Raw genomic sequence first — 13,512 nt, 5'->3', positions numbered from 1 at the left:
CAAGAGGCATTTTTTTTAACGCTCAAAACCGCAATCCAGTGGAACTATCTAGCTAGCTATCTAGGTAGCTATCTATCCATCACTCGCTAGCTATCCATCCATCACTCGCTAGCTATCCATCCATCACTCGCTAGCTATCATCCATCATTTGCTAGCTGTCCATCCATCATCGCTAGCTATCCATCCATCCATCCACCACTCGCTAGCTATCCATCCATCACTCGCTAGCTATCCATCCATCATTTGCTAGCTGTCCATCCATCATCGCTAGCTATCCATCCAACCATCCACCACTCGCTAGCTATCCATCCATCACTCTCTAGCTATCCATCCATCACTCTCTAGATATCCATACATCACTCGCTGGCTATCCATCACTCACTAGCTATTATCCACCACTCTCTAGCTATCCATCAATCACTCGCTAGCTACCATCCGTCACTCGCTAGCTATCCATCCATCACTTTCTATATATCCATCCATCACTCGCTACACTCGCTAGCTATCCATCCGTCACTCGCTAGCTATCCATCCATCACTTTCTATATATCCATACATCACTCGCTAGCTATCCATCACTCACTAGCTATTATCCACCACTCTCTAGCTATCCATCAATCACTCGCTAGCTACCATCCGTCACTCGCTAGCTATCCATCCATCACTTTCTATATATCCATACATCACTCGCTAGCTATCCATCACTCGCTAGCTATCCATCTATCACTCGCTATCTACCATCCGTCACTCGCTAGCTATCCAACTATCTAAAATATGTATATATTAGCTAGCTAACTAGCTATCCATCCATCACTCGCTAGCTACCCATCCATCACTCGGTAGCTATCATCCGTCACTCGCTAGGTATCCATCCTTCACTCGCTAGCTACCATCCATCTATCCAACTATCTAAAATATGTATATATTAGCTATCTATCTAGCTAGCTAACTAGCTATCCATCACTCGCTAGCTATCTATCCAGCACTCGCTAGCTATCCACCCATCTATCTATCCAACTATCTAATATTAATATATTAGCTATTTATCTAGCTAGCTATCCATCCAACTATCTAAAATATTTATATATTAGCTATCTATCTGGCTAGCTAACGAGCTATCCATCCATCTACCTATCTAGCTATCATACATCTATCTATTAGCTAACTAGCTATCCATCCAACCTACCTACCTACCCATCCATCTAGCTAGCTATGTAGCTAGCTAGCCATCCATCGCTCACTCTCCAGCCATCCATCCATTTTTTTTTATTGTTTGCACATAAAAGTAGAACCTGTATCTAAGATCAGTATTGGAAAACTGTCGGTACTTGCAAAAACAAAAAAAATAAATAAATAAAAATAATAATAATAATAATCAAAACAAAAAAGTTACATTAAATGTACGGTACTGTCATTCTAATGAATAACTTCCCGCCTTACCACTAGAGGGAGCCAGCGACACTTTGGGAATCACTGCCCGAGTTTATAGATTGTGATGATGCTGCACTTCAGCGGTTCCACTGCACTATAAACTCCCCTAAACATGATTACAATTGGAAAATAATCACGCTTCTTTCAAAATATCCCGACTATCGAGAACGTTTTAAAATTCAGCGTGGCTAAACCTGTCATTTGCCTGCCTCGATACGTGTTGAAAAGGACCGTATTGACATTACATACAGTACTCATGAATAGTATCTCGTCTCCTGTGACACGCATGTAAACACACGCGTGTAAACACACGCCATCTGTTCAATGGAGCAGTAACACAAAAGCTACAGGAACTCATCAAAAACATAGCAGTGAAAGAATCAAACCACACAATAGCAAAAAAGACCGCCGTGCATCAACAAATAATAGTATTTATCTTGACTTTTGACCTAGTATTGATCCGAGTGCACTTCGGGTCGAAAAAATAATCACCACGGCAACAAGATGGGCGGGTCAGCGGACGGCCGCTAGCTCGAGGTGACGACACAAAGAACGTCCGAACGACGGAGGCAATCAATCGGCAACGGCAACCCAAACAGAGGCTAGCCAATCAACTGACAACAATGTTGGAAGAAGGGGCGAGGAGGGGGGGCTTTAATCGCTCACCAGGCGACCATTGCCGTAGCGATGGTGGTATTGCTGAAAACTGATTGGACAGAAGGATCTTGGCTTAGTTGCCATGATAGCAAAAAAAAAACAGAACGGCAGGGGGGAAGAAAATCAACACGATCGCAGTTCAGTAACTTATTAGCTGCCGGATGATGTGCAAAAAAATGACTCCAGTCCAGTGCCAGGGTTTTTGTCATTTTCACTCAAATTTCAGGGCCCACAGAATATTGACCTTTAGGGCGCTGTATATGTCTGGTGTTATCTGCTGAGCTTGAAATGGGGACGGTGTCAATAGGTACAAAAGGTGGCCTCCTCGTGTGAAGGAAAACCCTTGCCAGAGGTCTGACCAGCGCTTTATCGGCACCACAGAAATTGTTTTGACGTTCTTTGAGAATAACCATATTTTGAATTTTCTTGCATCAAAAACATGGAATGAACTCATCAAATGTTGTTTCTCCATACCGTATTTAACTCACTCACCGGGACACCATGTGGAAAAATGTGTCCACTCCAGTGCCAGGGTTTTTGTCATTTTCACTCAAATTTCAGGACCCACAGAATACTGACTTTTAGGACTAGATAAACATTGAATTTGCTGTAAAAAAAAACTTAAACTGTCTTTTTTCGTTCCAAAAACAGTTAATTCCTAAGTTATCTGGGTCTGGAGTTATCAAAGCTTGAAATGGGGGCGGATGTACAAAATACAATACAATACATATATATTGATTTATGTAGCGCTTTAGTAACAAAGTGCTAACATGGACAAAAGGCAAATGCTACCCCCTCGTGGAAGGGAAAAAAACATTGTCAGAGGGCAGACCAGCACTTTATCGGCACCCCTACCGCAAGAAAAACCTAAACCTGAACAAATTCGGGAATGGCGCTCCACGTCAAACTTTTCAATTCATGAATAAATCCGAGAATGGCAGCGAATGAGTTAAAATTCGCGATCTTATTGCTATCCTATGCTGACGACGATTGCAATAAAAGACTGTTAGCACCCGCCATCGTTTTTTTTACGTATCTATTAATTTTTGATTTTTAATGTTTTTTTTTTAAACATAACAAAATGCATTCCAGTTTCACATGTACATACAGCTAAAAAAATGCAAAGCAGGGAGAGTCCCTGGAATTGAATGGGATGTTGAAAGCCAACTTAGCACCCAATTTTTAGATCTTGCCGTTTTTCCTCGTTGCTTCATTTTTCATTTTGTCTGTGTTTGACTCGTCATGAGTAAGCTCACCTTCATTTGTGTATTCATCCTCAGTCGCTCACTCAATACGGGCGGTTGGCATCCTTGGGCCTCTTGAGCTGCACTTTCAGTCTCTTCATGCCAATCTGGAAGCCGTTCATCGCCTGGATGGCGGCCTGAGCGCTGGCCGGGTTGTCGAAACTCACAAATCCTGGAAAAGGGGGGCAGGAAGGGGTTGACGACAACATAAAAAAAATAAAATAAAAAAAAAGAAGACAGCTTTTTTGGATGATCGCTTGAATTCATGTCATCCGACCTAAATTTTGAGAGACATAAAAGCCCCCCCCGAACACAAAATGGTCATCGGCACCGCAACATTCAAAAAAAATAAAACTACTCACCATTATTGTTAATCATGGCAATCGCTATTTGTATTCTCACAACAAACATTCAAAGACAATAGTATTTTGAACTCAAGTAGTTTGAAGGAGGAACTTTACACTCATCATTTACCAAAATATATTCAGCACCATAACACATTTGAAAGAAAGATTGAAAATTAAAGATGCATACCATATCTATCCATCTGTCTAGCGACCTACCCATCTCATGGCTAGCTCGCTATCAACCCATGTCATGGCTAGCTCGCTATCTACCCATGTCATGGCTAGCTCGCTATCTACCCATGTCATGGCTAGCTCGCTATCAACCCATGTCATGGCTATCTCGCTATCTACCCATGTCATGGCTATCTCGCTATCTACCCATGTCATGGCTATCTCGCTATCAACCCATGTCATGGCTATCTCGCTATCTACCCATGTCATGGCTAGCTCGCTATCTACTACCCATGTCATGGCTAGCTCGCTATCAACCCATGTCATGGCTAGCTCGCTATCAACCCATGTCATGGCTAGCTCGCTATCACCCCATGTCATGGCTAGCTCGCTATCAACCCATGTCATGGCTAGCTCGCTATCAACCCATGTCATGGCTATCTCGCTATCAACCCATGTCATGGCTAGCACGCTATCAACCCATGTCATGGCTAGCTCGCTATCTACCCATGTCATGGCTATCTCGCTATCAACCCATGTCATGGCTATCTCGCAATCTACCCATGTCATGGCTAGCTCGCTATCTACTACCCATGTCATGGCTAGCTCGCTATCAACCCATGTTATGGCTAGCTCGCTATCAACCCATGTCATGGCTAGCTCGCTATCACCCCATGTCATGGCTAGCTCGCTATCAACCCATGTCATGGCTATCTCGCTATCAACCCATGTCATGGCTAGCACGCTATCAACCCATGTCATGGCTAGCTCGCTATCTACCCATGTCATGGCTAGCTCGCTATCTACCCATGTCATGGCTATCTCGCTATCAACCCATGTCATGGCTATCTCGCGATCTACCCATGTCATGGCTAGCTCGCTATCTACTACCCATGTCATGGCTAGCTCGCTATCAACCCATGTTATGGCTAGCTCGCTATCAACCCATGTCATGGCTAGCTCGCTATCACCCCATGTCATGGCTAGCTCGCTATCAACCCATGTCATGGCTATCTCGCTATCAACCCATGTCATGGCTATCTCGCTATCTACCCATGTCATGGCTAGCTCGCTATCTACCCATGTCATGGCTATCTCGCTATCAACCCATGTCATGGCTATCTCGCTATCTACCCATGTCATGGCTAGCTCGCTATCTACTACCCATGTCATGGCTAGCTCGCTATCAACCCATGTTATGGCTAGCTCGCTATCAACCCATGTCATGGCTAGCTCGCTATCACCCCATGTCATGGCTAGCTCGCTATCAACCCATGTCATGGCTAGCTCGCTATCAACCCATGTCATGGCTATCTCGCTATCAACCCATGTCATGGCTAGCACGCTATCAACCCATGTCATGGCTAGCTCGCTATCTACCCATGTCATGGCTAGCTCGCTATCTACCCATGTCATGGCTATCTCGCTATCAACCCATGTCATGGCTATCTCGCTATCTACCCATGTCATGGCTAGCTCGCTATCTACTACCCATGTCATGGCTAGCTCGCTATCAACCCATGTTATGGCTAGCTCGCTATCAACCCATGTCATGGCTAGCTCGCTATCACCCCATGTCATGGCTAGCTCGCTATCAACCCATGTCATGGCTAGCTCGCTATCAACCCATGTCATGGCTATCTCGCTATCAACCCATGTCATGGCTAGCACGCTATCAACCCATGTCATGGCTAGCTCGCTATCAACCCATGTCATGGCTAGCTCGCTATCAACCCATGTCATGGCTAGCTCGCTATCTACTACCCATGTCATAGCTAGCTCGCTATCAACCCATGTCATGGCTAGCTCGCTATCAACCCATGTCATGGCTAGCTCGCTATCAACCCATGTCATGGCTATCTCGCTATCAACCCATGTCATGGCTAGCACGCTATCAACCCATGTCATGGCTAGCTCGCTATCAACCCATGTCATGGCTAGCTCGCTATCTACTACCCATCTCATAACTAGCTCGCTATATCCCCAACTCATAGCTAGCTCACTATCTCCCCATCTCATAGCTAGCTCACTTTGTCTCCATCTCATAGCTAGCTCGCTATCTCCCCATCTCATGGCTAGCCCGCTATCTACCCATCTCATGGCTAGCTTGCTATCTACCCATCTCATAGCTAGCTCGCTATCTATCTCTCTATCTATCATCGTTCCCACTTTCCCCCTCTCTCTCTCTCTATCCATCCATCCAGCTAGCTAGCCATCCAACCATAATTTTCCATCCACTGAACAACTGTTATTGTAGTTCTTTGTGGTTGTTCATTGTGTTCAAAATTCAGTGGGCATAAATGTTAAGTTTCAGAAATGACGCCAGTGTACATCAAAATAATTAACGGGCCGCATAACTCATCCTCTGTCAGCCTCTCCCCCACGCGCTGTGTATTTTTTTTTCATCACTTGTCCTTTCCCGTGTCCGATACAGGGGGTGTCTACCCTCCCATCGCTCCCTTTTGTCTTTGTGCGTTTTATAAGTGCGTCTCACCAAAACATTTGCTCTGGTTGGTAGCCCGGTCAACAAACACCTTAGCCGAAATGACATTGCCAAAGGGTAAAAACATCTGGAGCATTTCGGAATCACTGAACTCCTGAGGCAGGTGGTAGATGAAGATGTTGCAGCCTTCAGGACCTGCCGTAACGCACAAAACAACTTTATCAGGGATGACTGGAGAAAAGGGGTGTGGTCGTAAACACACAAAAGGAAAAAAAAAGTCTCATCACCTTCTCTTTGCTGCTGTTGCTGGGGCTGCTGGTGTTGCTGGGCAACCAGCGTCGGCTGCTGGGGGAACGGCTGGCCGACCAATCCGTAGGCGGCGGGGTACGCCGCTACTGGGGCAGACAAACGGCGACGTTATCCGATTGGGCGGCGCCAACAGGTGGCAACACGGGATAATGGCCAATGGGGTGTGTTTATTTCCAGCCCAAATGTGTCCCGTTGAAGGTGAAAACTATAAAACGTCTGCGAAAACAATGACCGAGACCACCGTCGCCCCTTTCCAATCTGAGGCGATAAATCCTCGGCAACACACGCCGCATTTTCGATCGAGATGCGTGTGTCGGAACAGCTTTTAACTCATTCACTGCGATTCATGAATTCATTCGGGAATTGAAAATATGACGTAGAGCGACATTCCCGATTTTTTTTTTTTTTTTTTTTTTTTTCATGCTTGGGTGCCGATAAAGTGCTAGCCATGGTCTCAGACAATGTTTTTTTTTTTTCCCTTTCCCTTTTTTCCATATTAGCGCTTCAGTTGTTGTTAAAGCGCTATATCACAAGTGTCGAAGTCAAGGCCCGGGGGCCAAATCTGGCCCACCAAATCATTGTATTCGGCCCGCAAAAGCAAATCTAGCATTTCAAGTGACGTCCCAACCAAAATTTCAAATTGTCCCATGTAAACCAAAATAACAATAATTACAGACAGAGAGAGAGTGAACCTGGGAAAGGATTATTCTCATTTTAATGGTTTCCTATGGGAAATTAATTTTTGGGATACACACTCTGTCTGGGAACCAATTAAGTTCGTAAGCCAATATAATTAAATACAATACAATTAAATTAAAAGTAAAGTACAATAAATATATCATAATTAAATTATACAACATATACACAATTGCACAATACAATTAAATTACATTAAAATAAAATAAAATAAAAAACAAACATTTTCCACCCAAAACCAAAATTACGTTTGGTGTGTGCGTGAGGCTCCATAGCAGAGCACACTTACCCGTGTAGTGCTGCATCCCGGCGTAGGCCTGCTGCAGCGGGTCTAAAGCCGCTGGAGTTTGAGCTGAAAGAAAAATATTTATAAATAAATAAAACAAAAGTGAAAATTGAAAAATGTACTCTTCCTTCTTGTTGTTTTAAAGGCCACGTTCTGCCTCTGTGCTTTTTGTCAGTCGCAGAAGAGGACTTATATATATATATACAGTATACACACGCACATACAGTATGTACGTATTATCTCATAAGGAATTCTGTCAAACAGATATTCCTTAATCCAGAAAAAAAGTATGTATTCATTTTTTTTTACCAATAAATGATAGCAAAGACCGATTTCCCTACAACGGAAATTCTCATATCCGGAACACAGAATTACAATCCATGCAAAATTGGGTACTTATATGGTCGCTATACAGGCCGGTGACGTAGTTACGGCTACCGAGACACAAAATATGTTTTAATATGCAGTAAAAGAAACATGTGGAGGCTTATAAATACATACAGGATTGAGGGCAAATCTCATTTGTCACACCAGTGACTTCATTCTTATTTCTTTTATCCTCTCTTAACTTCTTTTTATTTCTCTAGCTATCCAACTGTCTATCCAGCTAGCTAGATCACTCGCCATTTGCTATCTATTTGCTATCTCTTAGCTATCTGAATGGCTAGCTGGCTATTTAGTTGGCTATATATTAGCATTCTTACTAGGCAGTCAGGAGACTGAACTCCCTCCCAGCCCTGCCCCCGCTGCCCCTTCCCACTGCCACACTCACCGAAATTTGAGTAAACGCTGTACTATCAACCTGAACTCTATTTTTTGCCGTTTTTTTCTGCAAAACCTCACTTCAACCTTTTTTTTTTCATTACTACACAACGTCATTTTACATACGACACTACCTCACTTTACATTCAGAAATTACATGTATTGTCTGTTGTCAATTGTCTGTCTTTTTAGCCACATTTTAAATGCCTTACACGCTGGGTCCAAGAGGACATTAATTTCATCTGTGCTGTATGTCATGCATATTAGCATATTTGACAATAAAGCTAACTTTGATTAGCTTGCTTTCTATCTATTTGAGTTACTTCCGGGTTGAGTGAACGCTGGCGTGTGTGGCTGCCGCTGCTAACCGACAGAAAAAAACTTATCCTGTGACTGTAAAGTGACCTTGAGAGTTTTGAAAGACGCTTATAAATGAAATGCATTATTATTATTATTATTATTATTATTATTATTATTATTATTATTATTATTATTATTAAAAAGTTGCTTTTGAAATGCAACGCCAGTGATTTGTTGACGGCTGTCGTTCGGCATCCATCAAATACCTTGATATGTATGAACGCCGTTGGTGTATAATGTCTCGGTGCCTTGCTGTCCGTTGGTCGGTGCGGGTACGCTGCCGTAACCGTTCACTCCGATTGGCGGGGGGAGAGCTGGAACAGGCGTCGCTGCGATAGTCGGCGGAGTGTTTGTCCCTGCGGGCATGAATTGCACAGATGAAGAAAACGGGCTGAGTGTGTATTGATTCTAGGCATCGGTATAGGGACGATACTGGCATTATTGTTAACATATTGGAGAATTTTGAAAGATGCCGATACCTGTACCCATTTTGTGCGTCAAAAAGACATCAAGGTCTTTCATACATTATCAGTAATTGTGTTGATAGGAATTTGATGTATTATATGTACAAAGGTTCTCACGATATCGGATATCAGTTTGATATCTGCAGGAAGAAAAATATATTATTGTGAAGTAAAATAAATCTGAATGTATTGGAGTTAATTGGAATTCTTATTTTGAAATTCAAAGAGATTTGGTTCCTCTCAGTTTTTATTATTTACGGAAGAGGATTAGGGCCATTGAAGAAAAAAAAGGTTGGCAAAATTGTCACTTTAATCTCAGAATTCTGACGTTATTCTCATAATTTGGATAGAAAGTGAGAATTCTAGGATTAAAGTCAGAATTCTGGGAATATCAGAATTCTGACTTTAATCTCAGAAATCTGGGAATATCAGAATTCTGATTTTGAAGTGATAATTCTCACTTTTAAATTTTGAGAATAAAACCAGAATTATCACTTTAAAGTCAGAATGAGAAAAAGTCAGAATTCTGACTTTAAAGTCAGAATTCTAAGAATATTTTAAAGCAATAATTCTGATTTTAAAGTGATAATTCTGATTTTAAAGTGATAATTCTGAGATTAAAGTGATAATTCTGAGAATAAAGTCAGAATTCTCACTTGAAAGTCAATTCTCACACTGTAAAGTCAGAATTCTCACGTTAAAGTGAATTATGACTTTAAATTGAGAATTCTCAGATGAAAGTGAGAATTCTGTGAATCAAGTCAGAATTCTGAGATTAAAGTGAGAAGATTGTGAGGATTTTGACTTTATAGTGAGAATTCTGAGATTAAAGTCACTTTAAAGTCAGAATTTTCAGAATAAAGTCAGAATTCTCACTTTAAAGTCAGAATGCGAAATGTCAGAATTGTGAGAATACTTTAAAGTGATAATTTTGACTTTAAAGTGATTATTCTGAGATTAAACTGAGAATTCTGAGAATAAAGTCAGAATTTTGAGATTAAAGTGAAAACATCGTGAGGATTCTGACTTTAAAGTGAGAATTCAGAGATTAAAGGCATTTTAAAGTCAGAATTTTGAGAATAAAGTCAGAATTTTCACTTTCAAGTCAGAATGAGTGAGAATTCTCACTTTAAAGCGATAATTCTGAGATTAAATTGAGATTTCTGAGACTAAAGTGAGAATTTTGAGAACAAAGTAAAAACCTTGCCGATTTTATTCCAGTGCACTGTAAAAAGGTTTGGAATCAGTTAGTATTGTTTGTTTGAATAGTATCACAAGATCCAATTTCTTGCAACATTTCATACTGAAAACAAACAAACAAACAAAAAAAAAACAACTAAATAAATAAATAAATAATGCATATATCATTTATGTTGATATCGTATTGGCTCGATCTCGGTATCGGGCAGTACTCCAGGGTGCCGCCCATGTTTGCGTTTCTTGCGCTAGCTAGCGCTAGTTTGTGCTAGCTTGCGCCTACACCCAAAACATGCTGAATTCATGCGGCTTGACAAGACAAAAATCAATGTCAAAACATCTGGCATCCCAGCGAAACGAGCGCCTACCCGAGGACGGCGTGATAGGCGTGATGGGCGTGGCGATGATTCCGTTGGCATTGAGCGCCGCCATCTGCTGCATCTGTACGGCGGCGACTGTCGCCACGGGGGACAAGTACGCCGACTGGGCAACCAGAGCCTGCTGTTGGACAAGCTGTAGCGGGGGAGGGAAAGGGGTAAAGGGTGGAAAACAAAGAGACAGTTAAATGTTTCTGGGAAGATACGAGAGAGGCGGACGAATGAGAGCGAGTGATGGAGGAGCAGATGAATAGAGATCTAATTACGGGAGCATTATGGGCCGAGTCGGTGGGTTAATGGCGGCGTGGAGCAGGCGGGCTAAATGCCAGATGACGTATGTCCTGTTGTCCGGCTAACATGGTTAGCGACAATTAGCCGTCGGAAAAGTGAGGACATCCTTTCACGAGCGCGTGTCACAGATATTCGGTCGGACACTGTGAACAAAGGCTCGAACATAAATGAAATGTATTATTATTATTATTATAAGATTGTGTTTTACTGCCGGCAGGGTACGCAGACATTCATGACCGACGCCCAACTTCTGCAGCCCTCTGCCAAGGTATTTATTGAGAGTATATGCACATTTAAGTGATACAATAGTAAAACAGTCTTCTTGATTTGAATACCACGCCCCTGGACGTCCCATGCACCAATACCCATAAAACAACAGAACGTAGACATTCTAATAGGTGGTCCTTTCCATGAACTGATAGATTTGTAACCTGGCTAATGACCTCTTCCTGTGAAGGAGTTGACCAAGTCGTAAATTAATCCAAGGCCAGATCTCCTACATGAAGATGACACTTTAACAGGCTGCGTCTGTTCACCTCAGATTGACCCCAGATTTTCTGTGCTTCCATTGTTAGCTGGCTATCTATTAGCTATCTAGCTGGCTATCTATTAGCTATCTATCTATCTAGCTGGCTACCTCGCTAGTTAGCTGGCTATCTATTAGCTAGCTGGCTATCTATTAGCTATCTATCCAGGTAGCTAGTTATCTGTTAGATGTGTATTAGCTAGCTAATTATATGGCTATCTATTACCTATCTTGCCAGCTGGCTATCTATCCAGATAGATGGCTATCTATTAGCTAGCTATCGTACTATCTATTAGCTAGCTAGCTGGCTGGCTGTCTATTCGCTATCTATTAGCTAGCCGGCTATCTATTAACAATCTATCCAGCAAGCTGGTTATTAGATATATATTAGCTAGCTAGTTATCTGGCTATTAGCTATCTATTACCTATCGATCCAGATAGCTGGTTATCTATTAGCTAGCTAGCTTACTATCTATTAGCTAACTAGCTAGCTTTTTATTTATTTGAGTTATTCCAGGTTGAGTGAACGCTAGTGCGTGGCAGCCGCTGCTCACCCAGAGAAAAACTTAACCTGTGACTGTAAAGTGACCTTGAGAGTTTTGAAAGGCGCTTATAAATGAAATGTATTATTATTATTATTAATAATAATAATAATAAAAATCCATTGCGGGCTTTGTGTTCAGTGGCATGAAACGTTGAAATATGATAACTTATTTTCTGTCTATTCTATATCAGCGCACCACTTGCCTGAGCGTTGACCGCCTGCGTGTAGGCGTTGTAGGCGGGGAAGTTGATGGTCATGGGGCTGAAGATACCCAGTTGGGAGGCCACTTGCTGCATCCTCCTCAGCCCACGCTCCTTCTCCGTGTCGGCGAATTTCACCACCAGACTGGACGACGCCCCCTGGTAGGAAAGCGAGTCAGCGTCAGATTTGCCGTCGACGTGATGGTCACATCAGTAGCGTGTGTCAAACCGCGGTCGTGATTTTGTAGCCGAGAAGTAGTTTTCACTTTTCAAATCGTTTCGGTTCGCGGCTATTGTGATAATTTGTGCAAATGATCGTAAATAATACTAATAACAATAATAATAACAATAATAATGATAACTATAACGTTAACGATAATAATAATAACAACAAAAACAACAATAATAATAATAATAAAAAATATTAAAAATAAAAATACATAAATCAAATGAAATAAACAGCTGCTAAAATTTTGATTTCTTTAGTTCTCCATTATGTAGTGAGGTTGTTGCAGCCATTTATTTCCCTGACAGGAAATCAGGGAGGCATCTATTTGATCAAGTGTTTGAATTAACTGGTCTAATCAAGAGCGGAAACATGCTAACTGGACAGCTAGTTTTGCTAATCTATTCATTTAACTCATTCACTGCCAGACAATGTACAAAAATGTGTCCACTACGGTGCCAGGGTTTTTGTCATTGTCACTCGAATTCCAAGACCCACAGAATATTGAGTTTTAGGACTACATAAAAATTTAATGCAGCATTAGAATCCTTCGACTCATCAGAAAAAAAGAGTTAATTCCTAAGTTACATGGGTCTGGAGTTATCTGAGCTTGAAATGGGGACGGCTGTACAACATACAATACAATGCATATTGAATCATATAGCGCTTTAACAACAGCTGAAGCTAACAAATTGCTAATATGGACAAAAGGCAAATGCTGTCCTGTCGTGGAAGGGAAAAACTTTGCCAGAGGTCTGACCCGCGCTTTATCGGCACCCAAAGTTAAGCACCCTAAATTACATGGGTCTGGACCTATCTGAGCTTGAAATGGGGGCAGCTGTACAAAATAATAATAATAATAATAATAATAATAATAATAATCATAATCATAATAATAATACATTTAATTTACAAGCGCCTTTCATAGCATCCAAGGACACTTTACAATTAAAAGAACAATAAACACCAGAACAATACAAC

At 41.7% G+C, this 13,512-nt stretch overlaps 1 protein-coding gene across 3 annotated transcripts in view; it reads right to left on the bottom strand.

Annotated features, from left to right (window-relative positions):
- celf3b (cugbp, Elav-like family member 3b) overlaps positions 1 to 13,512 on the bottom strand; it is a 54,728-nt gene that overhangs the window by 1,210 nt on the left and 40,006 nt on the right. For 2 of the 3 annotated variants that reach the window (XM_088998153.1, XM_088998155.1), the window contains 7 exons: positions 12,309 to 12,464; positions 10,736 to 10,880; positions 8,913 to 9,062; positions 7,588 to 7,650; positions 6,581 to 6,688; positions 6,345 to 6,488; positions 3,345 to 3,504 (listed from right to left, as the gene is read on the bottom strand). In XM_088998153.1, the coding sequence (XP_088854279.1) occupies positions 3,377 to 3,504; positions 6,345 to 6,488; positions 6,581 to 6,688; positions 7,588 to 7,650; positions 8,913 to 9,062; positions 10,736 to 10,880; positions 12,309 to 12,464 (894 nt within the window). In that variant the 3' untranslated portion in view covers positions 3,345 to 3,376. The remainder of the gene's footprint in view (positions 1 to 3,344; positions 3,505 to 6,344; positions 6,489 to 6,580; positions 6,689 to 7,587; positions 7,651 to 8,912; positions 9,063 to 10,735; positions 10,881 to 12,308; positions 12,465 to 13,512) is intronic. The other variant, XM_088998154.1, reaches the window with a different exon arrangement.

The sequence above is a fragment of the Hippocampus bargibanti genome, linkage group LG06 (genome assembly GCF_051943395.1).
Source record: "Hippocampus bargibanti isolate YZ-2025 linkage group LG06, ASM5194339v1, whole genome shotgun sequence".
Classification (NCBI taxonomy): Eukaryota; Metazoa; Chordata; class Actinopteri; order Syngnathiformes; family Syngnathidae; genus Hippocampus; species Hippocampus bargibanti.
The sequence above is the reverse complement of the archived record's forward strand: the minus strand, read 5'-3'. Positions and strand labels throughout refer to the sequence as shown.